Raw genomic sequence first — 27,369 nt, forward strand, 5'->3', positions numbered from 1 at the left:
TCAGTTCAGTTACACATATCATTGACTTAATATGCATTGTTTACCACCAACCAAATACAGAAATATCAGGTATTTAAATTTGTTTTTCCAGGTATTGTACTCTCAGTCATTTGCCACAGAAGACTTCCAAACAGTCTAAAAATGAATTTGATTTCATAAATCTACTGAGACAGAACAGCTTCTGTTAGAATTGATAACGTGTCATCTTCTTCTGCACTCATCTCCTGTGGAGGACCACAGGGTTCCACATTAGGCCCACTTTTAATTTTCCTTACATACACTTACTTTGGGGTCTATTTTTTCCCCCCAGAAAATATAACATCTGCTACCACCTCTATGCAGATGACACTCAGCTGTACTCAGGTGAAAAAACCTGGTGATCCAGGCTACTTTAACTCCCTGCTGCACTGCCTTAAGGAAGTAAAATGTATGGTATTTCCTATACACTTGTCTACTTCCATTCATTTCATACTTTAATTAAAAACAACAACAAAAAACAAAACAAAAACCTTCTGTTTAGCACTCTTTCTCATTGTACCTTGTCAGCTATTTGAGAATTTGTCCCACAGCTCTATTTGAGTCACTGTGCTTTAATGTCTTGCCTTGATTGTAAGTTGCTTAAAAGCATCTGCCGAATGACACAATGTAAATGTGAAACCCTGGAAGGCTAAAAGCTTCCTACGGCTGAATGAGAATAAAAACTGTGGTTATCATTTTCAGTCCAGCAGAGTCTTGTAACACACAAATTAACATTGTTGGGACTCTGTCTGGGTGTCATTGTTGATTCTAGTCTGAACTTTAATAAACAAATCAACTGTTGTTTTCTGCATAATTCCATCAATCAATATGTGCTTCTTTTGAGTGTCAAAAGTAAAAAATCTATGTATATTGGTGGAAAAAGTTATTTGGTGTCAAGTGTTTGTCGTTTTCACTAAACAGCTGCTTTTGATACGATTCTCCAGTGGCTTGATATCAGTGAAGAGGAGAGCCACACTGCAGTAACAGAATATAAAGTACAGTAGCTTTAATACAATTTACAGGATTTTGGTCAGACAGCATGCTGTAAAAGTTCAAAAAATTCAAACTCCAAATCTTCTCACAAATCCATAATTATCTCTACAGTCACAGTTCCAATTAAGATCGACCTTCAAGCGTCCAGCATGAGAACCAGTAGCAAGATAGCAAAACTGTAACTCGGTCTGGTTCAGCTGCCACAAATCCTCATTTCTCTCCTGTGTCTTCCTCAACGAAATCACATAAACAACAGATAAACAATATCATAACTTCATAATCACTTACAATAATCCCTGTGGGGCCCTCTCTGCCTGGGGGTCCGTCTTTTCCTGGCAGTCCCTGTGGAGGAGAATAACATCAATACGTTGGAACATAAGGTCCTGACATGGAATTGTTATTGTTTTGGTCCAAATTATTCTCCTCGGTTTTAAAATTATTTTAGTAGTGACTTTGACCATTAGTAATATAGTAGTTATACAACATCCACCCCTACTACGACTACAGAATTAATGAATAAATACATATTTTTAGGAGCCCACCCCACATGGACTTAAAAGACACTACTAACACCACCTACAGATGCAAGAGAAAACAAAAGGATAGCAAGCCAATACATTATATCAGATATGAAATTAAAATTAAACATACATATCATACGTTGATGGCAAAAAGTGAGCTATGTGGGTTACAGAGTGCTTCACAAAGTGCAAATGCAAGCGCACGATGACAAAAGCATATGATGCACACTTCACTCAAAGACAAAAGTGATTGAAAGAATAAAAACAACGACAAAGGGGAGCATCACTAAAGGAGAAAAGGTAATGTAGGTCTTAAGATGAGATTTAAAACACTCAACAGAGTTTGCTGAGCTGACCTTCGGGGGAGACTGCAGTGCAGTGGTAGACGAAGCAGTAATGACAGTGCTAGTAGTATTAGTGATAGTAATGGAAGTAGTATCAGCAGCATATGTATTATTAGAGGCAGTAGCAAGAGTAGTAACAGTAGTATTGGTGGTAGTAATAGTAGTAGCAGTAGTAGCAGTAGTATTAACAGTGATAGTAGTAGAGTATTAGCAGCAGTTTTAATAGTAGTATTAGTAGTAGTAGTAGTAGTATTCCTATAAATTAGTATGCAGCGACTTACTCTGGATCCTGCAGGTCCCTCTCTGCCTGGTTCTCCAGCTCTACCAGGAATTCCCTGCAACATTGAGAAGAGAGCAGAGGTCACTGAAGGTCGTACTCACACTAAGTCTGAATCTTGACAAATTAGATGAGTATTTAAAAAAACTGACACATGTGACTGTTTCAGCATCAAATAAACCCTCACTGGGAGGTAATCTGTACATATTTCTTTTTTAGTCATGTGTTTTGTGTGTGATATGTATTTAAAGCAATAGCTTTTTATTTTCTTCATGTTATTTTGTGTTTTCATTTGTATTTTTCAGCACTCCTATAGATGCTGGTCTGCTGAAATGAAGAGTTAGAGATTTAACCTTGTTAGTATGCAGGCTACACCTCCTCTACTCCAGATTTGATTCCAGCTGAGAAGTTTACTGCATCGTCTTTCTCTCTCCTTGTTTCCTGTACTATCAACTCTACAATAAGGGGCAAAAAATGCCAAAAAATACAGTATAAAAAAAACTTGACTCTTCTGTTATAAATTATGTTGTTCCACAAACACTGTAATATTGGAGCTTGTTATAGTGTCACAAACTCAGGAAACAGGAATTGATTTGAACCACAGAGATCAACCTTTTACAAATGGCAACATTATTTAAAATCTGCTATTTGCTTCTGAAAGGTCATATTAATCCCAGTAATTTACAGTAGTGCAGTAATTACTCGTGGGAGGCTCTTCTCAAGCAACAAACCTCTCTGAAATGGCACGTTGACCCCATGTTCTGTCACTAACAATGTTAATTAATTTATCTCCCTGTTCAAACCACTGAAAAATAAAGAAAAACACAACTCTACCAAGTATTTCACAGCTCAACATCAACACAAACAAGGTGAAAATTTGTATTATATAATTTTGCTGAATGAAAAATAACAAGAAGCCAGTTGTTAGATTCTGACTTTGCAAAAAAAATGACTTTAACGTCAACCTAAATGTTACCTAATGTCAACCAAACAATAGTTCTGACTCAAAATGTGACCAAACATTAGATTCATGTTGTGTTTGCAGTTTTTTTTTTTTTTTTTTTACCTGCGTTCCTTGTTGTCCAGCTTCACCTTTCTGTCCTCTCTCACCTTGAGCACCCTGCAGATAACAAAATATACACATTTAGTGACTTATTTTACAAACGTAGGCTTCAGTTCCTGTGTAATTTGTATGATACTGAATATTCGCAACGTGCTGTAAAAATACAGTAGTTTCCATATGTTAGAAATATACATCTAAATTCAAGAGAAATATGTTAAAGCAGAATTTGTATTTCATAATATGTTATTCAAGAAAAATGACTATGACTGTGTAGACAAGCACATGATATACAGTATATTTTATATTTTAATATATTTACATACAATTTAACTTTCAAAATTCGCTAAAAATTTGAGGAACTTAAGTTTTGATTAGAGTGAGAACACTAAAAGAATTATACAGATCTGGACTAAATGAGACTCGTATGTTTATCGTACTGGGGGCCCCATGATGGAGCGTCCACTGGGTCCCTGTGGTCCTTGGGGTCCCTGAGGTCCTGGTACACCTATATCACCAACTGGACCCGTTGGCCCCTGGAGAGAGAGAGAGAGAGAGACAGAGATGCATGTGGTAATCTCTCCTGAACACTGATGGTTTGTCAAGCTCACAGCAGTTCAACAGATCAACATGTGAGATAAAAACAACCATGTGTTCGCTGATCTGTTACACTTCACCAGAAAGCAGAGCGTACAAAAGTATATTCAACTGTTTCTCTCAGGATGGAATAAAAGAAAGACTGAAGCCCAGCAGATCACATCTAAAAACTCCTCAGAAGAAAGCTTGTCAGTATTTGCAGTGTGTTCACACAAGTGTCAAAGGAATACTGAAGAATGTGTAAAGTGTTGTGAGTGTGGTATTTGTCTGATAAAAGCGTACATCAGGACACAGAGCTGTTTATTTTACTCTTGTGGAGCAAGTTAAATCTCAGGTCTTAAAAAGCACGATGCAAGTCTTTCAGGTCTCTGAAAGCTGACTATTAACATGACGTAGCATACGAGACACAAAGTCCTATGTCTTGTTTATTATTCTATATTCTATTCTAGTATTTTACCAGGTCAAGGTCAAGTTCTCAGACACTTTCACAGCAGTCCAAGTCTTCATTTTTGTGATTTAAAGAGATTCTTTGTCTTCTCAGGTTGAAAGTTTAAAGCCCTTTTCTCCTCACACAACAATGATGTCACGTCGTACACTTGTACATCGCTGCAGCAAGGTTAGAAGTTAAACCCCTGGAGGTCAGCAAAAACAAGATTTCAGCTCCAGTAAATAGTTTAACACAGTCCTAGATTATTGCTCATGGCAGCGCGGCCCATCATACTGGTGCTTTATGCTTTAGTGGTCAAATTTACAGTTAAGTGATGAAGTTATTATCTCAGAATGTTATTATCCCACATTTGCTTTTTGATTATTGCTCAATTTTTGAGCTAAAGCAATGAGGTGCAGACCAGTGACAAGCATAAGCAAATACAAGTCCATCAAAACCTAATTGATAAACAGGTTACACAGCTGTCCTCAAAAATACTATTAAAATGTTTTAGCCTATGTTGCCTCCATCAGGGTGGTTAATGAAGTTCACTTCCTGTTGATTAATGACAGGTTTTTTGTTAATTGGCCATGGTATAAGTGTCTGCAGTGTCATGATGTCAGAAAAGAAGAAGCCTCTGCCACCTCTGTGCGTGTGTGAGTGTTTAGTAGTCGTGTCAGTGTGTGACTGTTATCTGCAGGACATTCAAGGGGTCATTGGCTTTCACAGACATGCAGCAATGCGACTCAGCGATGTTGGATTCATGAGGCTGCAGAACGGCTCTCTGGGATCACAGATAGATTTATAAACGTCCTTACAGCACAGTGCCGGACCACAGCTCTGCCTGTGAGTCCAACCATAACCCACCAGGGACCCGGACAGCCCAAGGCCTGATAACGCTCCAGTGAGGAGGGGCGCTGGATGAATGAGAGCCTGAAGACTGTTTCTGATTAAAGCCAGAACACCACCAGTAAAATGACTTTTTTTACTTATCACAGCTGAGTTCAAGAGAAGGTCAGATCTTGCCAAGGTGACTGAAAAATTACCATCTACTATGTGTTGTACTGCGGGTTTAACATCTTGCTTTAAAAACATATCAAAACAGCTCAGAGGTGAAGAGCTGCACTGAATAACACAGCAGCACTTAATCCTGACCTTAAAAAAGCTCTACTGGTGATTCGGGGTTTGAGTCAGGCGAAAGCGGCATCTACCATGGCTTGAGGCTGAAGCAAATGCGGAGGTACAGGTTCAATATCACCACAGCAACGGCTGCTGGATGCTCCAACTGACTAACATTCAAAAAGCCTCAACTTCTCTGTAGAAATACTGAGTCAATCATTCTTTTCAACGGGTTATTCTGATCTTAATCTCTAACTTCAGACCCTCTAGTAAGTGTGCTGATGGTCATTTTGGAAATTATTGCTCCGTCAAAAAGATTTGAAGACTTATAGTAGCTTTGATGTCTGCCATGTGGGCGGTGATTGACAGCTGTGATTGACAGTTGGCTCATCTGCTGTTCTCAGACTATTGTTGCAATATTTCACTAAGTTTAATGTTACTTGATTACGATACCTGGCCTGTTTGCACAATTTAGCTAAAGTAGCTAACGTTAGTCCCAGTGTGCAGTGCTCTGAGTTCCCAGTAAGCTAGCGTTAGCTTGGGTCCGAGGTAGGGGGACGTGTTTCCAGAGCGTGAAAGGCAACATCCCGCACTCCTTAAAGACAAGACAAGTCCTGCTGCCCAGTGGTGGAAGATGTACTCAGATCCTTTATTTAAGAAAAAGTATCAAGACCACAATGTAAAAATACTTAATTACAAGTAAAAGTCCTGCATTTAAAATCCTACTCAAGTAAAAGTATACAGTAAAAGTATGACCAGCTAACTTTACTTAAACTACTAAAGTAAAAGTATTTGTTTTGCAGAATATTGGCACATAAGCAGCATTTTCTTGTTGTAGCTGATCGAAGTGGAGCTAGTTTGAACTGCTTTATGAGGGTCACAAGATAAATCTGAGGGGTCGTGAGATGCTACATGAATTTGGATTTTTTTTTTCTCTTCTTTAATCTTTGTGTTTTAGTGAAATATTGTAGAATTTTACCTCTTTTACAGTTAACTTAACAGTTGTGTGAGGGGAAATTTAGGGGGGAAATGTTGCTTTGGTGGAACATCTGAAACATGACAACAAGACAAAACTTTTTATGAAGAGTTTTTATGAAGGGCCACAAACCATAAAGTTTGTGAACCACTGGTTTCATCTTTAACCATGCAGTTTAATTTATAAACTCATCATTGTGTTATTTTATGCACTTTATGCTCTGAAATGGAAGTGAAGTGGAAGTATCAAGTAATGTAAAATAAAAATACTCAAGTAAAACACAAGTACCTTAAAAGTATACCTAAGCACAGTACTTGAGTGAATGTATTTAGTTATATTCCCACCACTGCTGCTGCTTCTCTTTGAATGATGAATAAAAAAATGATACATATCTTTACAGAGGAAGGAAATTGTGTGTTCTCTACTGAGACATGATGGGGGGGGGGGGGGGTGGGGTGGTTTATATGATCAGCTCTTTGATGTCACAAGCATCTAATGTGTGTATGTGCTCCATGTTGCACTCTTAACAACGTATGAAACAAGCACATATTCCTGATAAAATAAAGATTAAGCCAAAATTAAAGGCACACTTTAATACTGACATGACGATTCATTCTAAACTAATTTAACAACTACAAGAAAAACAGTCTTTGCTGCAGTTTTTATGGCCTTAGATACTGCACAGCTGGTAAATTTCAGATTATGACGAGATATTTAAAGGTACAGCGATACATGGCAGATATTATCCTGTTACCAACAAATAAGGTTATAAGCTGCTCATCGTGCCAAACAAATGCTATTTGCCTGTAAAACTATGAATCCAGAACTCTACTCTTTACTCTGTTTCTTACAGGTTTATTAAACTTGTGCTTATTTCACATTTTTTTGGGGGTGTGTGGGGTGGGCAGGGTGGCATTTAAGCAAGGGTCACAGCCGATATTATAAAATGATCAGTAGTGGTGATAACGTCACATCCGTATAAAACATTTTAGTCAGTATATGTTGCTTCGGGACGCCATTTTGTGACACGCAATCAGATCAGGACACGTAGCTTCTTTTTCTAATTTTCTTCAAATGTTTTGCATGTTCATTTTTTGATCATTTATATGTTGTGATGTTGCGTTCCATCATTGGTGTAAAAATAGTTCTCTATTTCTTTAATCTACTCCTTTATCATCTAATCCATCAAACTACAGCAGCACAACTGACATTTTAACCTCATTATCAGTTAAAAAAAACCCTGTATCACACTACCTCTGTGAGAACCCCCCCCCAATATCAATCGCCTCTCATTCTGCTGTTTTTTGAATGACGACTTCAAAAACAACCTCACTTATTAAAATGAACTAAACTAAAATATAAACTAATATATTAAACATCTGCATGCTTTTATACTTGATCTTTCATAAGCCCAACTAAAGATAAGAGAGAGGAAAATCTTTTTTTTTACTACTTCCTGTTGAAACCTGGCTGACACACACAGAAACAGACAGACACACCAGACAGAAAACACAGAAAGCAGCATCAGAATACAGCACAAAGTTATATTTCTCATTTTAAACTACGGCAATACAGCAGAAATACAGCGATGCAGTGACAGTAACGGAGTACGACGAGTAAATCGAGACTAGAAAAAAAAGCTACAGAGACTTTTCGGTTGTTTTTTTTAATGCCTTAAAAATGTCTTCAAACATTTATGAAAAGCCGAATGAGCTGATGAACGCGAGATACAGCAAAGGAGCCCGAGGGGACAGAGGAGAGAGAATGGAGAGACTGGTCGACATCTACGAGAGCTTCGACCCGTTGACTGATCATCGGGTGGATTTTTCGACACAGGATGGAGGTGAGTATTAAATACGATAGAATCAATGTTCAGTATCTTTGTTATTGTTAATATAAAAAGTGACAAGTGAGTATGTGCTTGTATGTGGGCATGTCTTTAAAATTTAGCACTCAGCTAAGTCTGTTCAGTTTCATATTTGTCCAAAATAACGACAGTAGTTGACGACATTATAATTGAATCTAGTTCCTGAGTTTGCCTGTTGGCTTCTTGTCGTGCTAATTTTAATCGTCTGTAGTGTGTCGACTGTGGCAAAATGACAAAATAAAGCATATTGAAAACACCAGCACAGTACAGTCAGAAACAAAAATCGAATAGCTGCTCATAGCTGAAAAGAAAAAATCACCACAACTGGAGAAATGAAGTAATGAACGGCTGTTTGTGAAACTGTTGAATCCGATACTTCAGTAGTGTTCAACAGTTGTGGTTTGATTTCTCAGCTCATGCAGTAATGCCCAGTCTTCATGCCTGAGGAGCTGCTTGCTAACAGATATTAATATCAGTCTCTCTCTTTATGTGAAAATGATGTTTTGGTGTAGTTTCCTGCAGGGATTGCATTCTCACTTCTAACACCATCGTTCTCATCTAGTAAAGTTCTAGTTCAATATCGAAATGTGTTGTCTGTATACTTTGCGTCTGTAGGAGCAAACACTCGTCATCCTCCAGCTGTCCTGAGAGACCCTTTTACAATTGCTGCAGTGATTCTGGGTCTACTGTGTCTCGTGCTACTAATCGGAATCACTGTCCTGTTCAACCTCTGTGAGGATCTCATCTTTATTTTAATATTATATTTTTCAATGTCACTCAAAATCTTGATCAGTTGTTTAAATTTGATATATTTGCTTTATTCTTTTTTTTTATGTTTGTGAATTCTTACCAGATAACTCAGTCTCTCTGCAAAGGGACCAGCTGACTGAAGCTAACAAGCTGAGGACAAACATTAGTGGTGAGAACGATTTAAAAGAAACAGCAGACTTTAAGTCATATTATTCTGTCATTAGCTGATGTGAAATCTGTCACTAACACATTTGTGCATGTGAAAATAAGTTACATATTACAATGCAAAGTGATAATTACAGGCAGCATGAATGCATGAAATAATTAGCTGCATCGCAAATTCATGTGACAAAAACTTTAGTGGTATGTTCCTGAAGTGATTTTAATATAGTTTTAAAATGAAAAATTAAAATGTAAGATATTTCAGCCATTCTGGAAAAAGACCAGCTGCAGAGACGATATGACGACCTGTTGAACAATCATAGCCGGTTACAGGATTCAGTAATGGAGCTCCAGGGCAAACATGCAGGTACGAAAAGCTTTATAACAGAAAATACAACTAGACCTGCAAGCAGGTTTTGCAGAGTTTGTAAAGAAATAACTACAGCACATAACTCTTCATAAACAATATATTGTGATTTTTAAATTTCTGTTTGTGTACATGTTTTAAGAAATTAGATGTGCTAAAGGCAAGGTTCAACTTGACGCTGTTGTTCTGTTTTAATTGCTGTTTATGTTGTTGATTCTCTTTTGTGGAACTTTCAGCTTAACAATAGCTTTACATTCAGATACAATTTAAAAGCAGCTACAGTTCAAAGTAAACACCCTAAAAGGGAGAAGTAGCAGGTAATATACTGTATACTAAACTAAAAAGTGAACTTTTGTGAAGTGAAACGTCTGGACATAAGTGACATAAAAATATTTGTTTGACAATAAGAGAGTTTGTGTCCTGAGGGATGGAAGAGATCTCGATGCAGTTGTTACTACAAATCTACTGAGATGAAGAGTTGGGATGACAGCAGAGCAGACTGTAAGAACAGAACAGCAGACCTGGTGGTCGTAAACAACAAAGAAGAACAGGTGAGTGACTTAATGTATTTATTTGTACTTTACTGTGTGACTCCATGCATGTGCAGAAGGTCTGTGTTTTTATTTGGGAGCTTGTGTTGAATATCCTTCATACTGTGTGTGTTCATATATACTGTAAATATAATATGTGTGTGCCAGTATGTTTATATGTGTAAGTGCTTTTTGGCTGTCACACATAACCAGTTTTACTTAGAGATGGTAAAAGGACTAAAACAATTGACTTTTGGAAAATACTTGAAGGACCTTTAAGGACTAAATTAAAGTCCTCTTCCACTCAAAAATATCTTTCTTGTTGTTTCTTCAGTTGGATGTTTGAGCTTCACTGTGCAGAATGTTGTATGTGCAGCGTTCAGGCTGTTTTTTACATTAATCTGCAGAAGGAGGAAAGTTTCTCCCCTCAAGAGAGTTTAAGACGTGTACGTATGCATATTATTGTGACATCACAACCAGTTTGGAGCCAATCACGATCCAGTATGCAACTTACACAATTGTGATATGGACATTTGGAGCCTCTGGTGCACAAACACTGAGAATGGACTTTTCAGTGAAGTAGGAGACATCTTGTGTCCAGCAGGAAAACTTGTGAATTGAAAAATATTTGCATATTTATAGATTCTGGATTTTTCAATGATGGAGAAGAAGATGTTGTTTTAAGAATTTCTAACCAAGATTTTTTTTTATTTTTGTGGAAACACCATACCACACACAACTTATTATTATTAATGATATTATTACATGTTTTAACACATGATTTACATTTACATTTCTACTTGAAAAATGGTCACAACATGAAAATGAATTCACTACCATAGAACTGTTAGAGTGTCCACAGAGAAATAATCATCAGCTTTTTTTGTCAAATGATCAGGAGTTTCTCAGTGAGCTGAATGAAGGTGGAACTTCCTGGATCGGCCTACAGTATGTGAAAACCTCAGAGTGGTCGGAGAAATGGGAGTGGAAATGGGTGGACGGATCAACACCTTCATATATGTGAGATATTTTACATTTTATTTTTATTGAATCACGATACATCAAGATCATTGTTTATCATTTAAAGTGGGATTTAAAAGAAAAGCAGGGAGGCAATAAAGATTTCATAAATAAAAAAAATCAGTATTTTGTGAAGTAATATATTGTTCCACCACAATCTCAGGTTAAAATGTGGCTGATATTGAAGTTACAATCTCAAACCTGAAACCAGGTAGACGCTCAGCCTAATGAACCTGCACTCTATCAGGCTGCCACATGAGGGCACTGATGTTTTCATATTAATTCAATTGTGTGCTACTGTCTTTGTTGAAAGAAAAAACAAAATTCTCACAGTGCTGGGAGAGCTGGGGAGCCTTTCCTTACATTAGCTCAGTAAGCTGGATTGTTCTGCCTCTTCTTCTATGGTGTAGGCTTGTGTACTAGTTGAAAACACAAAGAAACTAAATATGAAACTGAATAAGAGGGTCGGTCCAGACTTTGTTTGTATTTTGCAGCTGTTACCTGTATCAATATATGGTGTTTGTTCTGCAGGGCCATTGCAAAAGACCAGCCTGTACCATCTGTGAAACGGTCCACAGTGTCCATTAATCAACAAGGAACATGGATCATTAGCAATGAACCCAAACAATGGATCTGTGAGAGAGAAGTCTCCTGAAAGCTTCCTGGTGATCCTGTAGTTATATTTATACAAAGTAACTGTTATGTTCTGGGTTTAAATCCTGTTGCATATTATTATTCCCTCTCTGTCCACATACATCTTGTTGTTAATAAAGGCAAACATGAGAAAATTAACTGTACACGAGTCTTTAATGTTCATAACATGCCAGAAGAAACAAACATAATTACATTTTGCTGTTCTTGAAGTCTTACTGTGAACCCACAAGAAAGTATCTGATATATTAAATAAATTTAACAAAGTAAATCATTAATATTGATGAATCAATGCATAAGCAGCATCTTAATATATCACTTACAGCCTGATTTTCTACAAAATTAGTACTTTTACTTTAGTACTTTAAGTAAAATTAGCTTCTAACTTTGACTTAAGTATGATTTTAAATGCAGGACTTTTACTTGTAATAAAGTATTTTTACATTATTATTATTATCATTATTATTATTATTATTATTATATTACATTATTTTTTTGTCTGTCAGCAGCCACACAAACTGTCTTCACCACACTGACAGTCAGCAGAAATTTACTGAAATTGACAGTTTTTATATTTATTGATTCATGGATTTTATTTCCCCGCCCACTGTAGCGGGCGAGGGGAATCTGCTTATGAAACCAGCCACACTGGGAGCTTAAATCAGCCTTAATTCTGTGTTTCTACTCTGCCTTTGCAAGATTTGGCCTGATAGTAGCAGTAGAAACTTCAGTCTGTCAACCACAATCATTCTCAAAGCGATCTGCAGTGAAAGTACAGTATTTTGATGTTAAATGATGGATTTACAGACTGTCCTTGCTCCACAGCATGAATAAAAAAATTGAATTTACCACATGTCAAATTTTAACTTCATTAAACACGACAGTGTGGTAGGAAACAGTTTCAGAGTCTCTGTAAAACAAGATAAAGTAACTGATAAAGTAGCACTTCCTGTTTTGTACAAGCTGTTGATTTGCTCTGTGTCTGTGAATGTGTATGTATGTGGGGTATTTAAGAAAGCTGTGAATAAATGTGGTTACATGTTCCAGCTTTACACTCACAAATTCATACTTTATTTAAATGGCTTCTAATTGAAGTTCAGAAAATCATCAAACTGGAGTTAAGTTTTCATTCAAATGAGTAAAATGAATAAAACGATCTGCATCTATCGGTGTTTCTTTTCCTGCTGCTATTTCCTCAGAGTTTTTCTACTGAAACCAGACAAGAGTCTGGTCAGGAAACACTGAAGGCAGCATCCCAACAGTTCATCATGTTCTTAAACTTGTATCAATTATAGTTTGTTGGAGTTTTAAATTGGGTACATGGTGGATTGTTGTTTGCCCCATAGGGCTGATCAAGGGTGGGGCGTAATAACTGCAGAAGTGGAAATCTACGAGAGTGCAGACGTAACTGAAGATGGTGACACTGATCATCAGTCACAGGAAGGAGGTAAGAGAGAAATTATGAAAGTCAATATTATTCAAAATAATGTGCGTATGTTTGTGTGGGCGTCTCTCATTACGGAGAATTCCAGTCTGTTAACATCTGCTTATCTTTTTGTCTGAGCTCTAAGTTTGCTCTCAGCTCAGTTTGTTTCACTCAGTTTTCCAATTTGAGCAACCTTGAGCACTAATCCTGAGTAACTGCATCTGATCTACATCTGTGTTTGTTTCTTTATACCTGAAGCATGAAACCTTGTGGTTTGGAGCTGTGTTATTTTATCCACTGTAAATAGTTCTCTGTCTACTGGCTGTGTACTAAACACACAATTCAGAGACTGAGGATTTATGTTAAAGGCAAGAAAAAACACAACAAGAAGCATAAAGATGAAAGTCAGGTTCCAAAACAGTTTGAGGACAAAATCTAGAAATTATAAACTGAATTAACTTGAAATGAATATAACTTTTTATATTAAGTTAATGAAAAGATTAGTTGATTCCACTAATTCCAGTGTAATATTTTACAGTGTAACGAAAAAGACTATTTTCAGCGGCAAGCAACTTGTTAAACTTAACAAGTCTTTTTGACAATTTGAAACCGACTGACATGAAAACTGTCTCTAAAACACTTGTCTGACAATTAGGAAAGTGGTGCCCTGAAGGATGGAGGAGGTTTGGATGCAGTTGTTACTATAAGTCCAAGGAGAGGAACACTTGGTATAAAAGCAGAAGAGACTGCCAGGACAAAGGAGCAGATCTGGTGGATATAAACAACCAAGAGGAACAGGTGAGTGTTTATTTGTGCTTTACTGTGTGAGTCTATGCATGTGCAGAAGGTTTGTGTTTTTATGTAGGAGCTTGTGTTTATTTGCATGTCCAATATGCATGTACACCAACCTGCACTGCCTGCTATATAGTCATTTAGGTCCACTTCCCTGTTGCTTTTGTTGATGAGCTTTCATGAGGTTGTGGATATTATTTTCATATTAAGACCCTGTGTATTTTCAGCCTTTGTTTTTTAACTGTGGTTTTGTTTACGTTACTGCACATTTGCAATGAATTTGAAAAGTCCTGTTCCTGAAAAATGAGGTTCATTAAAAAGGAAGATAGCAGGGTTAGCATGAGTGGAACAAAAGGGTGTCTGATTGAATATTAACAGATCAAGATGTAAACAGGCTGGATATTTCCAAATATTTGTGTGAGAGAGAAAATCACAGGAACCGTTTGATGGAAATTGATGACTTGAATGAACATGGAAGAACACTGATAAACTAGTAAAATGAAATGGTCTGACCTCTGATATTAGTTCTGCATGAAAAAATGCAGCTCTCTCATCCTTTTTAATGGGGAAGTGTGTTGATGTAGTGGGGTGCCAACGCAGAGGGCTCAGCATGACAACGCGGGGGTGTCTGGCAAAAAAATTGAAGCTGCTTCAACTTTTGCTGCAACGAAGTGCAACGTCGTCCAGCAAGGTGCTGCGTTTGACAATTACATACATGCAAGCCCACTTTCCTGATGGATTACTTTGTAACGTGAATGCTGTATTCGCCTGTTTACCTTCTGATCATTGTGACGAATGATAAAAAAGTGGCCACCGTGATAATTTTCTGTAGTTGGAAAATCCTGTCTGAGTATTACAAACCTCTGTGTGGTGTTTTGGCGCCTGATATGTCTTTAAACACATTAATCTGTAGCTCCAACTTGACTTGCTGGATTGTATTTCATTGTCTCACTGGTAACTTTAACAATATGCTCCATGCACTGTTTTAATGCAGGGCTGAGTCCAGTGCGCAGTCTTAAACAAGCAGTTTCTTCTGCATTATAAATTGCTTTCTCTACCTTTATCCATAACAAATGTGTATTTACTTTCATACCGTTGTGCCCAGTCCTGAGTGTGTAGGATCCCCCTTGTGTTTGTTGTGGCTTATTGTGAACATGACAGTGTTAAGAATTAAAAGTATATATTGTAGTACAGTATGGCTGTAGTGGCTGTTTTTATACACACATGTACAAATATTTGTATATTTGGCTTTGTTGTAGCAATGATTAGTGTATAAGAGGAGCCAGTTTTCAAGTTCTTTGAGTGTTTCTAATTTATGCACCACAGAGGAACTGAAAAGTTGCAACAAATTTTAGACAGAATGAATTATTATGAACAAAGAAATGATTACTGTCTCTTGTTAACTATTAGAAATGTGCCACTGAGCTGAATATGAATGGAGAGTCCTGGTTTGGTCTATGGGCTACTCAGGAAAAACTGGAATGAGGAGGATGGAAATGGGAATGGGTGGATGGATCACCACTGGCAGAAATGTGAGACATTGTTTAAGATTTTTGTTTCTATCAAAGTGTCATCAAAGTAACTGTTTGTCATAAGTAAGTAAAAACGTTATTGAATAAGTTGTAAAAATGAATTCAGTCGATCAATGTCTTTAATTCTTCAGAAACTGAGGTAAATGAAATAACTTGTGAGGAGTTTTCAAATTGCCATAACACAGTCAATTTAATTTTGTTTTGTAATTTCGTTGACATTGTCTACTATATGTTTATTGTATCTTATATTTATAGTATCAGCTATTGTTAATTCTTCCTTGTCTTCAGGATGTGTCCCTTCCTATTTTAAGTATGCTACTATCCAGCCCATTTTAAGAAAAGAAACTTAGATCCTACCTTGCTCAAGAACTATAGGCCTGTATCTAAACACCCACTTTTGTCGCAAATTTTAGAGAAGGTTGTGGCCAATCAACTCACTGATAAGTTTCAGTCTGGGTTTCAGAAACAGCACTCTACTGAAACTGCTCCTCTGACGGTTTCTGACGATATTTTAATGTCCTCTGATACGGGTGATTGTTCTGTGTTAATCCTGATAAAGAGGTTACGTGATTGGGTTGGGCATATCAGGTATAGCATTAGACTGGTTTACATCTTATCTCACTGACGAACTGAAGTTTCACCGTCTCTATTGGTGACTTTGTGTCTGATTCTTCTCCACTGTCTTGTGGTGTTACGCAGGGCTCAGTTCTGGGCCCCGGTTATTTTCTTGATATTTGCTGCCCTTGGGACAGATTTAATATTGCTTATCATTTATTGGCAGATGATATCCAACTTTACTTCATTTAAACCTAGTGAGGCTTTTAGATTATCTAAGCTCCTAGACTGTCTTAACGCTATTAGAGACTGGACGGCAGAACGTTTTTTACAGCTTAATGCTGATGAGATGGAGGTTCTGGTTGTTGGTCCAGAAAAGGTTGCCTTGGTGATTATGTAAGTAAGTAAGTATTTAATTATTATTGGGCCTCTTTAATCTGCTGCCCGCTCCAACCTGCATAATTTAGGGGTAATATTTGATCAATCGTCGTCATTTGACACCCATGTAAAGCAGCTGACCAGATCTTGTTTTTTCCACTTAAGAAGTTCATCTCTAGTTCAATAGTTCTAGTTAACAGCTGAACTAGAGATGATTATACATGCTTTTGTCTCATCTTGCATTGATTATTGTAACACACTTTTCTCCTCTCCACTTAGTATCTCTGCTCTTGATTGTCTGCAGACAATCCAAAATGCTGCCGCCAGACTACTCATGAGGTCAAACAGATGGTCTCACATTACCCCCATACTTAAATCTCTTCACTGGCTCCTCTAGTTTAAAATTCTCACTGAACACAAAATGATGGGATTACTGAACAATTTTTCATTCTTTAATTCACAGCTTTTGATTATATTGGCTTACAGCACGTAATTATGTGTTAAAGTACCAGTGTGTAGGATTTAGTGGATTCTAGTGGTGAGGTTGCAGATTGCAATCAACTGAATACCCCTCCCCTCCCCTTCCAAGCATGTAGGAAAACTTACGGTGGCCGCAAAACTTTCGAAAAAAGGGAAAGGCCCTCTCTAGAGCCTGTGTTTGGTTTGTCCGTTCTCTACCTTAGAAACATGGCGGGCTCCGTGGAACAGGACCTGCTCCCTATGTAGATATAAAGGACTCATTCTAAGGAAACAAAAACACAATAATTCTCATTTTCAGGTGATTATACACTAATTAAAACATACTTATGAATATTATATTTAATTTCTGCCAAGTCCGTCCCGCTAGATGCCACTAAATTCTACACACTGCACCTTTAAACGAGTAATTCATTACAAGAAATATGAATATTTGAGGTGAGATTAATCAGTTTACTTCAAACTGAAAATAATCTGGAGTTTAAGCCTTGTTAAAAAGTAGAATATTTATTTATCCTACAGGTTCTGGACAACAGGACTGTGGAACCAGTACGCTGCAGGATTCTGCAATCAACAAGGACAATGGATAAACTGGATATATGAGAAATAGATTTTCTGTATTCTTTGTTGAGAGAGGGGTTTGTTTTGGGATCAGCTTTGTCAAATTAGATCAAATACAACTTACTGTACTATGAAACACACTGTGTTTCAAACCACAGAATCATATCATATATTTGCATGAAGCTGGACATCCAAACCAACTAACAATAGGAGGAGGAAAGAGAGAAAACCACACAGAAAATATAGAGATGTGGTTCACATGTAAGAGTGAGAAAGGGAAAGAGAGACAGCGACGGAGAGCTAACGTGTGACAGAGTGAGGTACAGTGGCCCTGAGGTGGAAAACACATCAAAAATAAACAAGCAAACAACAACAACAACAACAAATATTTCACAAAACACAGCTAAACAGAAAACACAACATTTGTATTTCTGTGTTTTGTGAAATATTGTTTTTTCTAAAATATGGTTGCATTCTTGTGAAATGTTAATGTGTTTTCTGTTTTTTAATGCTATCTAATGTTATCTAATGTTATTTTAATGCTATCTAATGTTATCTGTGCTCGACTGTTTAATTACACTGTGAAGATCAAAAGATCAAAAATACTTATATGAGCATGACTGATATTTTTAATTTAATGACATATGGCATTTTGTTAGCAAGTGACCATGGTATAAACAGGATAATACTCTCTAAGTGTCCATGGAGGAGAACCAATTTCTTTACCCCCACTCATACTCATCTTGGACGTTCTTTTGTGCTTCTCTTTACTGTTTTGGGTCCAATATTCTCTGTACTGTGTGTCACCAGTTGTGCAAAGCTACTCCTGCATTTAATCCAGCTGCACTTAAAGTATTTATCAAAGAGCCTAGGTTGTGTCAATGTGGAAGATTTTCTGTCATCCTTTTTCTATCAAACAGCACAATGGTATTCTTAGCATCTTAAGGTCATGATCTTAAGGTCATTCTAGATGAAATAATAATACTTATCAACTTAAAGACATAATGTGGGCACACAGCTCTGCTGTTGAGTGAAATGTTACTGTTAGAAAATAAAGACAAAATAACATTAAAATAAAATCAACAGCTATGTTTTTCTGGAGCAAATAGATTTTATATACAGTTTATCTGAAAGGTTTCATCGTTCCAACATCCGGACCATTGAATGTCTAAATTTAATTTACAAAAAAATCAACAAACTGGTTGCTATGTAACAGCAACAAATTTAGCTTTGCATCTGTGGTTGTGGTTTCTCAAGCTGACACTTCCTGTGTTGAAAGCTACTCAGCTCAGAGACACACAGTGAAACCTGGTTCTGAACAGGCTCAGTTTGTTTTTTACTTCTTTAAGATGTCTACAGAAATTCCTGCTGTACCACAGTTGAGTTTGAATGTGAGATATACCAGAAATGTCCAAGAAAACAGAGGAGAGGGAGAGGAGAATGAGGTGGAGATCTTCAGCGAGCATCAAATTGATTTCGGATCACAAACAGCCCGTAAGTCTGAAATAATGACTAGTTTGATAATTCACAATTCACCATGAGTCACCATTCACTATGGAAGGTTTTATCAGGTGTTGTAAGCTGTAAACTGTAAACTTCAAACAAGCATAATAAAAATGTTCTTTATATATTTTGCCTCTGTAGGACCACGCACTCAAAAGAATCCTGCAGCTGTCAAAAGAAGCGGTTTGATAGCCATAATGCTGGGAGTGCTGTGTCTTCTGCTGCTGACTGGAATCTTCATACGTTGTGAGGAATTGCGTTTTTAATACAAACTGTCATATCTTGAGTCTCTGTTTTTATTTAGTGTCTTGATTTAAGCTTTTTCTGTTGGATAATATCATGGGTGAATGTCCATATATTTGATCAAAATTTCATGCAATTTTCCACCTGGAATCAGTGGGTGTCTTCAGTAGTTTTGTGGGAAGAAAACTGAAAAATACAAACATGAGAATATCCTAAAAAAAATAAAGAACCAGTGTATGAACTAGCATTCTTCAATAACCTTAACTTAGTTGGACAAATATACCAACCCCCACAGCAAATGTGATCCCTGCAACCCTTCAGTTACATATTACAATGCAAAGTGATAATTACAGGCAGCATGAATGCATGAAATAATTAGCTGCATCGCAAATTCATGTGACAAAAACTTGAGTGGTATGTTCCTGAAGTGATTTTAATATAGTTTTAAAATGAGAAATTAAAATGTAGGAATGTCTGACTGGCAGATACAACTTTTTGTGCTGTTGCGCTTCTCAAAAGACATTTCAGCCATTCTGGAAAAAGACCAGCTGCAGAGACGATATGACGACCTGTTGAACAATCATAGCCGGTTACAGGATTCAGTAATGGAGCTCCAGGGCAAACATGCAGGTACGAAAAGCTTTATAACAGAAAATACAACTAGACCTGCAAGCAGGTTTTGCAGAGTTTGTAAAGAAATAACTACAGCACATAACTCTTCATAAACAATATATTGTGATTTTTAAATTTCTGTTTGTGTACATGTTTTAAGAAATTAGATGTGCTAAAGGCAAGGTTCAACTTGACGCTGTTGTTCTGTTTTAATTGCTGTTTATGTTGTTGATTCTCTTTTGTGGAACTTTCAGCTTAACAATAGCTTTACATTAAGATACAAATTAAAAGCAGCTACAGTTCAAAGTAAACACCCTAAAAGGGAGAAGTAGCAGGTAATATACTGTATGCTAAACTAAAAAGTGAACTTTTGTGAAGTGAAACGTCTGGACAGAGTGACATAAAAATATTTGTTTGACAATAAGAGAGTTTGTGTCCTGAGGGATGGAAGAGATTTCGATGCAGTTGTTACTACAAATCTACTGAGATGAAGAGTTGGGATGACAGCAGAGCAGACTGTAAGAACAGAACAGCAGACCTGGTGGTCGTACACAGCAAAGAAGAACAGGTGAGTGACTTAATGTGTTTATTTGTGCTTTACTGTGTGACTCCATGCATGTGCAGAAGGTCTGTGTTTTTATTTGGGAGCTTGTGTTGAATATCTTTCATACTGTGTGTGTTCATATATACTATAAATATAATATGTGTGTGCCAGTATGTTTATGTGTGTAAGTGCTTTTTGCCTGTCACACATAACCAGTTTTACTTAGAGATGGTAAAAGGACTAAAATAATTGACTTTTGGAAAATACTTGAAGGACCTTTAAGGACTAAATTAAAGTCCTCTTCCACTCAAAAATATCTTTCTTGTTGTTTCTTCAGTTGGATGTTTGAGCTTCACTGTGCAGAATGTTGTATGTGCAGCGTTCAGGCTGTTTTTTACATTAATCTGCAGAAGGTGGAAAGTTTCTCCCCTTAAGACAGTTTAAGACGTGTACGTATGCATATTATTGTGACATCACAACCAGTTTGGAGCCAATCATGGTCCAGTATGCAACTTACACAATTGTGATATGAACATTTGGAGCCTCTGGTGCTCAAACGCTGAGAATAGACTTTTCAGTGAAGTAGGAGACATCTTGTGTCCAGCAGGAAAACTTGTGAATTGAAAAATATTTGCATATTTATAGATTCTGGATTTTTCAATGATGGAGAAGTAGATGTTGTTTTAAGAATTTCTAACCAAGATTTTTTTTTGTTTTTTGTGGAAACACCATACCACACACAACTTATTATTATTAATGATATTATTACATGTTTACATTTACATTTACATTTACATAAAATGGTCACAACATGAAAATGAATCCACTACCATAGAACTGTCAGTGTATCCACAGAGCAATAATCATCAGCTTTTTTTGTCAAATTATCAGGAGTTTCTCAGTGAGCTGAATGAAGGTGGAACTTCCTGGATCGGCCTACAGTATGTGAAAACCTCAGAGTGGCAGGAGAGGTGGGAGTGGAAATGGGTGGACGGATCAACACTTCTCTATACGTGAGATATTTTACATTTTATTTTTATTGAATCATGGTACATCATTTAAAAGTGGGATTTAAAAGAAGAGCAGGGAGGCAATTAAGATTTCATAAATAAAAAAAAATCAGTATTTTGTGAAGTAATATATTGTTCCACCACAATCTCAGGTTAAAATGTGGCTGATATTGAAGTTACAATCTCAAACCTGAAACCAGGAGTCTACTGTAGACGCTCAGCCTAATGAACCTGCACTCTATCAGGCTGCCACATGAGGGCGCCGATGTTTTCATATTAATTCAATTGTGTGCTACTGTCTTTGTTGAAAGAAAAAACAAAATTCTCACAGTGCTGGGAGAGCTGGGGAGCCTTTCCTTACATTAGCTCAGTAAGCTGGATTGTTCTGCCTCTTCTTCTATGGTGTAGGCTTGTGTACTAGTTGAAAACACAAAGAAACTAAATATGAAGCTGAATAAGAGGGTCGGTCCAGACTTTGTTTGTATTTTGCAGCTGTTACCTGTATCAATATGGTGTTTGTTCTGCAGGGCCCTTGCAAAAGACCAGTCTTTACCACCTGTGAACCGGTCCACAGTGTCCATTGATCAACAAGGAACATGGATCGCTAGCAATGAATCCAAACAATGGATCTGTGAGAGAGAAGTCTCCTGAAAGCTTCCTGGTGATCCTGCAGTTACATTTATACAAAGTAACTGTTATGTTCTGGGTTTAAATCCTGTTGCATGTCATTATTCCCTCTCTGTCCACATACATCTTGTTCTTAATAAAGGCAAACATGAGAAAATGAACTGTACACGAGTCTTAAATGTTCATAACATGTCAGAAGAAACAAACATAATTACATTTTTTTGCTGTTCTTAAAGTCTTACTGTGAACCCACGAGAAAGTATCTGATATATTAAATAAATTTAACAAAGTAAATCATTAATATTGATGAATCAATGCATAAGCAGCATCTTAATATAACACTTACAGCCTGATTATCTACAAAATTAGTACTTTTACTTTAGTACTTTAAGTAAAATTAGCTTCTAACTTTGACTTATGTATGATTACTTTTACTTGTAATGAAGCATTTTTACATTATTATTATTATTATTATTATTATTATAATTATTATTACATTATTTTTTTGTCTGTCAGCAGCAGCTCCTGATGAGCTGAGAGGTCAGCAGCCGCACAAACTGTCTTCACCACACTGACTGTCAGCAGAAATTTACTGAACCAATATAATTTTCATGTCGGCTCCAAGGGGAAAGAAATTGACAGATTTTATATTTATTGATTCATGGATTTTATTTCCCCGCCCACTGTAGTGGGCGAGGGGAATCTGCTTATGAAACCAGCCACACTGGGAGCCTGATAGTAGCAGTAGAAACTTCAGTCTGTCAACCACAATCATTCTCAGTACAGTATTTTGATGTTAAATGATGGATTTACAGACTGTCCTTGCTCCACAGCATGAATAAAAAATTGAATTTACCACGTCAAATTTTAACTTCATTAAACACGACAGTGTGGTAGGAAACAGTTTCAGAGTCTCTGTAAAACAAGATAAAGTAACTGATAAAGTAGCACTTCCTGTTTTGTATGAGCTGTTGATTTGCTCTGTGTGTCTGTGAATGTGTATGTATGTGGGGTATTTAAGAGAGTTGTGAATAAATGTGGTTACATGTATAAACAAATACAACAACACATGCAAATCATTGCATTTTTTTCCAGCTTTACACTCACAAATTCATACTTTATTTAAATGGCTTCTAATTGAAGTTCAGAAAACCATCAAACTGGAGTTAAGTTTTCATTCAAATGAGTAAAATGAATAAAACGATCTGCATCTATCGGTGTTTCTTTTCCTGCTGCTACTTCCTCAGAGTTTTTCTACTGAAACCAGACAAGAGTCTGGTCAGGAAACAAACTTGTATCAATTATAGTTTGTTGGAGTTTTAAATTGGGTACATGGTGGATTGTTGTTCGCCCCATAGGGCTGACCAAGGGTGGGGCATAATAACTGCAGAAGTGGAAATCTACGAGAGTGCAGACGTAACTGAAGATGGTGACACTGATCATCAGTCACAGGAAGGAGGTAAGAGAGTCAACCACAGTCAAGTAGTCTGTCAACCACAATCATTCTCAAAGCGATCTGCCCTGCAGTAGTGAAAGTACAGTATTTTGATGTTAAATGATGGATTTACAGACTGTCCTTGCTCCACAGCATGAATAAAAAATTGAATTTACCACATGTCAAATTTTAACTTCATTAAACATGACAGTGTGGTAGGAAACAGTTTCAGAGTCTCTGTAAAACAAGATAAAGTAACTGATAAAGTAGCACTTCCTGTTTTGTACGAGCTGTTGATTTGCTCTGTGTGTCTGTATGTAACTATATGTATGTATGTGGGGTATTTAAGAAAGCTGTGAATAAATGTGGGTGCATCTATTAACACATGCAAATCATTGTGGTTGACTGACAACCTTGCATCTCCAAATTCTTGCACCTTTTAAACAAAGAAAAACATTTTTTCTCCAGCTTTATTCCCATGAATTCATAGTTTATTCAGAAAACCACCAAACTGGAGTTAAGTTTTCATTCAAATGAGTAAAACGAATAAAAGGATCTGCATCTATCAGTGTTTCTTTTCCTGCTGCTACTTCCTCAAAGTTTTCCACTGAAACCAGACAAGAGTCTGGTCAGGAAACACTGAAGGCAGCATCCCAACAGTTCATCATGTTTGTACTGCTTACATTTAAGTTTTATAGCAGAAACTTAAAAAGTCTCAAAACTCTCAAAATGTCCTCAGATATATATGCCAAACCAGATTTATCAAAAAAGGTGAAATATAACAGAAGCGTTCAGGAAGACAGAGCAGATTGGGACGAGAGAGAAGTGGAAATCTACGAGTGCAGACGTAACTGAAGATGGTGACACTGATCATCAGTCACAGGAAGGAGGTAAGAGAGAAATTATGAAAGTCAATATTATTCAAAATAATGTGTGTGTGTTTGTGTGGGCGTCTCTCATTACTGAGAATTCCAGTCTGTTTACATCTGCTTATCTTTTTGTCTGAGCTCTAAGTTTGCTCTCAGCTCAGTTTGTTTCACTCAGTTTTCCAATTTGAGCAACCTTGAGCACTAATCCTGAGTAACTGCAGCTGATCTACATCTGTGTTTGTTTCTTTATACCTAAAGCATGAAACCTTGTGGTTTGGAGCTGTGTTTTTATTTTATCCACTGTAAATAGTTCTCTGTCTACTGGCTGTGTTCCCTCATGTCTTAAACACACAGTAATGAACCCACTTCTCAAGAAACCAAGACTTTACCCTCTGGATTTTAAAGAATGTAAACCCATCTCTATTTTTATCCAAAGTTTTAGAGAAAGTTGTTTATTTAAAGTTGGTTTATTTTATGAATAATTGCAACATCTTTGATAAGTTTCAAGTTTCTGTTCACGTCATAGTGCTGAAACTGCTTTCATCAAAGTAATAAACAATATTTTACTTTCAGCTGACGCAGACCGATTTGAATCTTTCTCAACTTTAGCTCAGCATTTGCCTTGAAAAGTGGGTTGTATCAGGGATACTGCCCGAGACTGATTCAAACCTTCAAACAGAACTTGTTGGTTAGCGGTTGGTGATGCCTCCTCTTTAGCAGACCCTCTGACCTGTGCTGTTCCCCAAGGCTCCATACTTGGCCCCCACCTTTTCTCTTTAGACATGCTGCCACTGGGACATATCATAAACATAATATTCAATATCATTGTTATGTGAGTAAATAATCATAAAGTGAGTTTATTTACAATGTTTTGAACATTTCCTGATGAAGGTCTGATGACTGAAACATCATTATTAATGCTAAGAATGTTTTCCAGCTGTGTACAGATGTCAGCCAACCACAAACAAAAGCAGTGAAGCTACTGAGTAAAATGCCATCACAACAGAGGGGAATTATAAAAAGATCCATGTTATTTTCTTTTAATGACATTGCCCTCTGTGTGCTTTGCCTCCGTAGGACCACTCTCACAAAAGCATCCTCCAGCCCAAAGATGGCCTTTCAGAGGTGCTGCATTGTGTGGAGGAGTGTTGTGTCTTCTGATGACATCTGGAATCATCTTCCTGTCCATGTGTTGTAAGATCTTATAAACACGCCTGAGCAACTACTCTGCAGCAAAACCAGTAATGTAATATTTAAACCAACAGTGTTAAGTTAACTCATTTTGGGAGAACAACTTCATTAAGCTTAAGATATTGAGTTTAATCAACAACTTTGTTTTGCAGTTACATTCTCAGTTTAAAGGGTCAGTTTTTCTTCATGACATGAAGGTCTTAAGCTTTCTCTGTTACTTTTGACGCTATATTTGTACCAGAGTTAGTATAGAGACAACTTGTGAGGCTGCTCTGAATAACTTTATAATTAGTTAACTTATACATACGGGGGCAGGGACTGAGGTGGATACAAACCCTTCATCATATCATTTTCTTCACCATCACAAGAACCACCAAGGCTTGAGATTAAAGTAAAGAAGGCTCTGGAGAGTTTTAACCCAAAAACTATGCATTCTGGGAAGTCTGCTAATAAACTTATTGTTATTATTGTTATTACTTATTTATTGATGTAAACATTAATCTAATTTTCTGAGTGAAAATTTCAACATACAAGTTCACATTTTTTCTACAAGCTCTCGTGTTTTGTTTTTTTCAAATTAGGCTCACATGTGTGACAATATTTAATGCAAGTGAAAATTTAAACACAAAAGTGCATATTTTTGTTCTAAAAGTTCTTATTTTGCAACATATTTACCTTCATACTAGAGTCTTTCTGGATCGGTCTAAAAGCAGAGTACAAATATAAATCAACAGGATGGGAACCGGAATGTGAGAAACTTACAATTTTTTTAAAGCATAACGCCATCAAAAGTACTGTATATATTGTATATAATAAAAAATGTTAAAAAGCAGGGCACCAAAGAAGCTGCCCTATGTGTAAAAAAAGACTCCAATAAAAAAAGCTGCACTTATAAATAAATAACACAACCATGTCTCTGCAAAATTTGGTGCAAATCCATTTAGTAAATGTGGAGATATGTTACAGGTTAAGTGAAAATTTAGTGTTGAAGTTATTAGTCATTATTTGCATCAGTGACACAGTAACCCCTGGTGAAGCGACTAACTCTGTAGTATTATAATAGTAAATTTAACTTCTCATCCAGAGCACTGGCATGGATGTCTTCATAGTTATCTATCTGCGTTGCACTGGTGTGATTAAAACAGGGCTCTATGAGCTCTTCTGTGTTTTGTTTTTTAGATTTACCTGCCTGATTTGTAGAGCTTAATGCCAATTTACATTATTTCATCAGTGTCATGTCACTTTTGCCCAGTGATCAGCTGAGGTCTTTCCCAGTCTTGTTTATCACCAAATAGACTCCAAAACAGGGGAATTCTAGTTTCAAAGATTCAAGTTTAAAACAAAGCAAGTAAATAAAAAGATTTATGTTGTTAATCTGCTTTTTGATTCGTTTCTGACTAGATGTTTTAGCCACGTTGGAAAAACAGAATTTGATGACAGAACGTGAGCAGCTCAATATCAGCCTCACCCAGTCGCACAACAGAAACACCAATCTGACTGAAGAGAAAGACGAGCTACAGACCAGATATGACATCCTGAGCAAAAACTACAAAGTGTTACAGGATGAAATGGATACATTTAAGCGCTCTTTTAGGCCATAACCAGTGATTCCCATGGGTTGACTGCTTTGGAGTGGCGGGTGGGGGGGGGGTCATATTTGGGGGCATTTGAAAAACTCAAGACAGAGACTCATCAGACATTTCTCCGTTCTCTGTTAAAGAGCGCCTGAGATTGACACTAAAATGAGAATTGCTGGTCCACCTTAGAAGTCGGTCCACTTTAAGTGAGCCTGGTCAAGTTAACGTGTTGTTGCTAACTTCGGGGCTAATCCTCTTCGATAGATGAGTATTTTCTTTGCCTTGAGGAGCTGCAGCATTTAGTAACTGACACACAGCCTGTTTTGTACATTTACTGGCAGATTGACAACTTACTGCT

General features: G+C 36.9%; 2 protein-coding genes and 3 long non-coding RNA genes across 16 annotated transcripts in view; 4 read left to right on the plus strand and 1 right to left on the minus strand.

Annotated features, from left to right (window-relative positions):
- LOC122970550 (collagen alpha-1(XIV) chain) overlaps window positions 1-27,369 on the minus strand; it is a 220,665-nt gene that overhangs the window by 14,201 nt on the left and 179,095 nt on the right. For 8 of the 9 annotated variants that reach the window (XM_044336720.1, XM_044336719.1, XM_044336726.1 and 5 more), the window contains 4 exons: window positions 3,654-3,749; window positions 3,220-3,273; window positions 2,158-2,211; window positions 1,300-1,353 (listed from right to left, as the gene is read on the minus strand). In XM_044336720.1, the coding sequence (XP_044192655.1) occupies window positions 1,300-1,353; window positions 2,158-2,211; window positions 3,220-3,273; window positions 3,654-3,749 (258 nt within the window). Of the gene's footprint in view, window positions 1-1,299; window positions 1,354-2,157; window positions 2,212-3,219; window positions 3,274-3,653; window positions 3,750-21,898; window positions 21,980-27,369 lie in introns of those variants that run through there. The other variant, XM_044336728.1, reaches the window with a different exon arrangement.
- Window positions 7,622-21,963, plus strand: LOC122970557 (natural killer cells antigen CD94-like). Of its 3 annotated transcripts, none has more exons than XM_044336738.1 (6): window positions 7,622-8,175; window positions 8,815-8,931; window positions 9,053-9,118; window positions 9,887-10,029; window positions 10,907-11,028; window positions 21,840-21,963. In XM_044336738.1, the coding sequence occupies exons 1-6, from the start codon at window positions 8,013-8,015 to the stop codon at window positions 21,961-21,963; spliced, it is 735 nt and encodes a 244-aa protein (XP_044192673.1). In that variant the 5' UTR covers window positions 7,622-8,012. The 3 variants fall into 3 exon arrangements, with proteins under 3 accessions (XP_044192673.1, XP_044192674.1, XP_044192672.1); XM_044336739.1 differs by lacking the exon at window positions 10,907-11,028 and adding an exon at window positions 21,194-21,315; XM_044336737.1 differs by lacking the exon at window positions 21,840-21,963 and adding an exon at window positions 11,560-11,778.
- Window positions 13,064-17,747, plus strand: LOC122970561. The gene is made up of 3 exons (XR_006399249.1): window positions 13,064-13,903; window positions 15,308-15,429; window positions 17,362-17,747. It is a non-coding gene; the product is annotated as an uncharacterized LOC122970561 (long non-coding RNA).
- Window positions 17,885-20,410, plus strand: LOC122970559. Of its 2 annotated transcripts, none has more exons than XR_006399248.1 (3): window positions 17,885-18,894; window positions 19,045-20,093; window positions 20,184-20,410. It is a non-coding gene; the product is annotated as an uncharacterized LOC122970559 (long non-coding RNA). The 2 variants fall into 2 exon arrangements; XR_006399247.1 differs by having other exon boundaries at window positions 19,045-19,149; window positions 19,666-20,410.
- LOC122970563 lies at window positions 22,676-27,103 on the plus strand. Its single transcript, XR_006399251.1, has 2 exons — window positions 22,676-23,398; window positions 24,265-27,103. It is a non-coding gene; the product is annotated as an uncharacterized LOC122970563 (long non-coding RNA).

Source organism: Thunnus albacares, chromosome 19, assembly GCF_914725855.1.
Source record: "Thunnus albacares chromosome 19, fThuAlb1.1, whole genome shotgun sequence".
Lineage (NCBI taxonomy): Eukaryota > Metazoa > Chordata > Actinopteri > Scombriformes > Scombridae > Thunnus > Thunnus albacares.

What these genes read in the sequence shown, in the direction of transcription:
- LOC122970557 (XM_044336738.1), top strand. Translation starts at nt 8,013, where the DNA reads ATGTCTTCAAACATTTATGAAAAGCCGAATGAGCTGATGAACGCGAGA. An exon ending in TTTTTCGACACAGGATGGAG is followed by an intron (nt 8,176 to 8,814) that starts GTGAGTATTAAA and finishes TTGCGTCTGTAG; the next exon opens with GAGCAAACACTCGTCATCCT. An exon ending in GGATCAACACCTTCATATAT is followed by an intron (nt 11,029 to 21,839) that starts GTGAGATATTTT and finishes TTTGTTCTGCAG; the next exon opens with GGCCCTTGCAAAAGACCAGT.